General features: G+C 46.5%; 1 protein-coding gene across 1 annotated transcript; it reads right to left on the reverse strand.

The window, feature by feature from the left end:
* Positions 1–418: 418 nt before the first annotated feature.
* On the reverse strand, positions 419–3,497 carry LOC108940948 (E3 ubiquitin-protein ligase TRIM39-like). Its single transcript, XM_018763349.2, has 2 exons — positions 3,272–3,497; positions 419–936 (listed from the first exon to the last, which is right to left on the reverse strand). Exons 1-2 carry the CDS (start codon positions 3,495–3,497, stop codon positions 419–421), a joined length of 744 nt encoding a protein of 247 aa, XP_018618865.2.
* Positions 3,498–3,914: the final 417 nt, after the last annotated feature.

Here is a 3,914-nt window from a genome sequence, read left to right on the forward strand (position 1 = left end):
TCACAAGGCACCCCAAGTGGGACTCAAACCCCAGGCCCATAACACAGCAGGCATGAGCCAAACCTGCTGCATCACCCCATCCCCCTAGCAAACTTCACAGACACAGGCATTGTCTGAACCGCTTGTCCCATACGGGTCGTGGAAAGCCGGAGCCTAATCCGGCAACACAGGGCGTAAGGCTGGAGGGGGAAGGGACACACCCAGGATGGGATTCCAGTCCGTCGCAAGGCACCCCAAGTGGGACTCGAACCCCAGACCTACCAGAGAGCAGAACCTGGTCCAACCCAATGCACCACCACACCCTCCCCCTAGCAAACTTCATCTGCTGCTAAATTAATTTGAAAACATGTTGCCATAGCAGGTTTTATTGAATATTACCATAATCCATACAAACTACAGTCAATCCTGGAGTCTTTATTTACTCCACAGGAGATATTACGAGTGGGTGTTTACATCTTAAACATGTTCCAAAGAATGGAAAGAGCTTTTGTTTAAATGAACTAGTGAAGGTGTAGATATGACTTCTCTCGTCTACATTGTAGAAGGAAATGTGACCCCTCTCATAGTCCATAAACACTCCCACTTTCTGAGGTGTCAGGGCTACAGGGAGGTGTGTTTCTGGAGCAGTGGTAGCACAGAACTTGTCAGGTGATGAATAAAGTAAAATCCAGTATCCTTCCTCAGGGGTGAAAACTTCCTTCGTGTCCTTGTCCTCTTTGCCAACTCCGATGTACCAGGCAGTCTTGTCTCGCACCTCAACCTGCCAGTAATGTTTCCCAGAGATGAATCCCTCCTTAGCCAGGACACATAGATTGTCTTCAAACCTCTTCTTGTTGGGTTCAACAGGTAGATTCTTGTTCACACCTGAGACAGATTTCCCATCTTCATCAACCCTGAGTTTGGGGTGTGCTGTGTCTGGGTCCAGAGTCACATCATCTGAGGACAGAGACTCAGTGTGTCAGTGTAGTACAGATATTGCAAACAACATGAGTTCCTATTAGCGCACAACTGGGGTAAGAAGTGCCTCTGAAAACTTACCTGTTACTGGAGTTTACATTTCCGTCTGTGTTTGTTATAAATCTCTAAAAAGTTTACATAACCAAAAGTACCCTACGCTCTAGATATCACAATATCATGTACAGTTATTATGTAAGTACTTGTATTGTATAGTTAACTGTTTATAGTATATGTATATTTGCACTAATTTCAGATACTGACTTATTAATTAGTTATGTAGGTCTAAAAGCTTTCCTTATGTCTAGTGTTGTATGTTTATATTTATGCTTATTTACACAGCACCGTGGTCCTGCGAGACACGACATTTCGTCCCACTGTATGTCCACACATGTAGTGGAATGACAATAAAGCTCAACTTAAAGACTTAAAGATCACATAGAAGAGCTGCACTTAATAACAGTCCCTTTATAGATTAATAACTTAATAACAAGTTATTGTTAATTATTGTAATGGTTTATGTAAAACACAAAGATTTAGCAAAAAATATATTACATTCAGAGGGGGTGCGGTGGCGCAGTGGGTTGGACCCCAGTCCTGCTCTCCGGTGGGTCTGGGGTTCAAGTCCCGCTTGGGGTGCCTTGCGGCGGACTGGCGTCCCGTCCTGGGTGTGTCCCCTTCCCCCTCCGGCCTTACGCCCTGTGTTGCCGGGTAGGCTCCGGTTCCCCGTGACCCCGTAAGGGACAAGCGGTTCTGAAAATGTGTGTGTGTGTGTGTATATTACATTCAACTTACAGATACAACGACAGCATTTAAATTTCAAATTTATTCATTTAAAGGGATAGAAACAAAACAAATACTCTTCAAAGTACAGTCACTTTGTCTAAAACCACTGTTTAACTAGCATACCAAAGAAATGTTTCATGTTTGAATAAAAACAAATCAATATTCCTGGCAATCTGAAGCTGTAACCAGATTTTGAAGACACAAAATGTATGGAATCCACCAGTAAGTACGTCATTCCAAGCTGTAGCCAGACTGTGGTGATTTTGTCAAGACTACTCAGAATTGGCACAGTCCCAAGACAGGAGTTTCCAGTTAATTGTTAGCTCTAAATGTTGTTCATTGTGTGACTATTACCGTGTGTGACTACCCTACTATTCTTTAATGAGGATCAGGTTGTAAGCAATACACAGGTCTAATTTGGTGAACACCAAACTCTATGGACTTGTTCTAATGCTGCAGTGATCAAGAGCAAGGGATATGGGTGTTTTACTGTTATTTTGATAATTCCATGGTAGTCTCTGTAAGGGCAAGGCCCCCCATCCTTCCGTATAAAAAATATTCTGCTGAGGTTGGTGAAGTAGACTGTCTAATAACGTCTGAAGCTAGTGCCTTAGTCACATACTCCTCCGTGGCCCTTTGCCCTGGTAGCGACAATAAAACAAGAAACTTGGCCTCTTGGAGGAGAGGTCCCCAGCAAGGGGTCAATGGTACAGTCCCACAGCCAATACGGGGAAAGAGCAGATGCCCTTCCATTCCTGAAGACCTCCTTAAGGTCTTTGTACTCCTCCGGCACAACCACAGGTTTGCAGGCTCAGGGCTTTCAATCAAGGTGGTTCTACAGGGCAGTGCTAGACAGGAGGTGGCACACTGTGCTCCCCAAGGGACAAGCTCCCCAGTGCTTCAAGAAAATACTGGATCAGTTTGGGCCAGCCAGGTATACACCGGGATAATCCAGTTGTCAAGGGACTTAATGAGAAAAAAAATAATGATTTTCCTTGTGACAAGCCCCTACTTGGGGTCCCAAGGACTTGGTGTAGAACTCCACAACACCTGTCCTTAGCATTTGTCCATCGAGTGCACTAACTCATAACATTACATCACAGTTACGGGTGGGAATACCCTGTGAGTTAGCAAAATCTGTGTCCATAAGACAACTGGCTGCCCCGGAATCCACAAACACTTGTGCAGTTACCCGGTTGACACCCATGACAAGACATTCGGCACTGTGAGCTGGAAGGCCAGATGGAAGGGGTCACTTATCCGTTGCTGTACTTGGGGGGGGTCCTAAAGAGAGTCACTCAGGGCATGCCATCCAGAACCGGCCGGGGGTAGAGGTAAAGGCCCTCAATAAGTCGCCTTTGTCTCTCGGGAGGGGTCAGGCATCCTCAGCCAATTTGCATTGGTTCTGGGGGGGGGTCGAAGAGAGGCCTAGAGTCTGTCAGGACATGCCAGGGGCATTGGAGGCATTCTTGGGCCAAGTTGTCCAGGGTAATAACATTTTCGGTAAACTGATCCAAGGTCCAATCGTCACCTTGGTAAGCTTGCTTGGCTTGGATTCGGGGGTTCAGATCTTGCTGAAAACATGCCACTTGCACCACCGCATTCCACCGGGTCTTGTTGGCAAGGGTCCGGAACTGAAGGGAGTATTCGGTGACAGACCGGTTGTCCTGTTGCAGAGTCAGCAGACAACTGCTGGCCCCCTTTCCAGCAACGGGATGACCCGCCTCAAATTGCTTTTTGGATTGTTCATAAGACATGGGCGAGCAATGTTTCCAAACCGCCGGTAGCTCAGTCCAAAGCTGGGCCGGCGAGCACCGACACAAGGTAAGTCACATGACTGGAATCCGTTTGATAAATATGCGGAAGGCTGGAGAAAACCAGCTCAGATTGCAGCAGGAAGCCCTGACACTTAGGTTGGATTGCCATCATAGCACATGGGCGTGGCGAGCTGGGGGGGGGGGTCCATCGCTGGGATTGTGGCAGCACTTGATGATGGAGGTTGGTGTGGGAGCGGTAGCGGTCGTCCATCTGATTTCTCAGTTTTGCTGCTGACATCACAATCACTAGAAATCACTATCAGTAGACATCAGTAGATATCAGTATCAGTTTATTTTAGGATCAGGAGATACCACTATCAGTAGACACACTATCATTACATAGCACTAACAGCTAAT

This window comes from Scleropages formosus, chromosome 11 (genome assembly GCF_900964775.1).
Source record: "Scleropages formosus chromosome 11, fSclFor1.1, whole genome shotgun sequence".
NCBI classification, from domain to species: Eukaryota; Metazoa; Chordata; class Actinopteri; order Osteoglossiformes; family Osteoglossidae; genus Scleropages; species Scleropages formosus.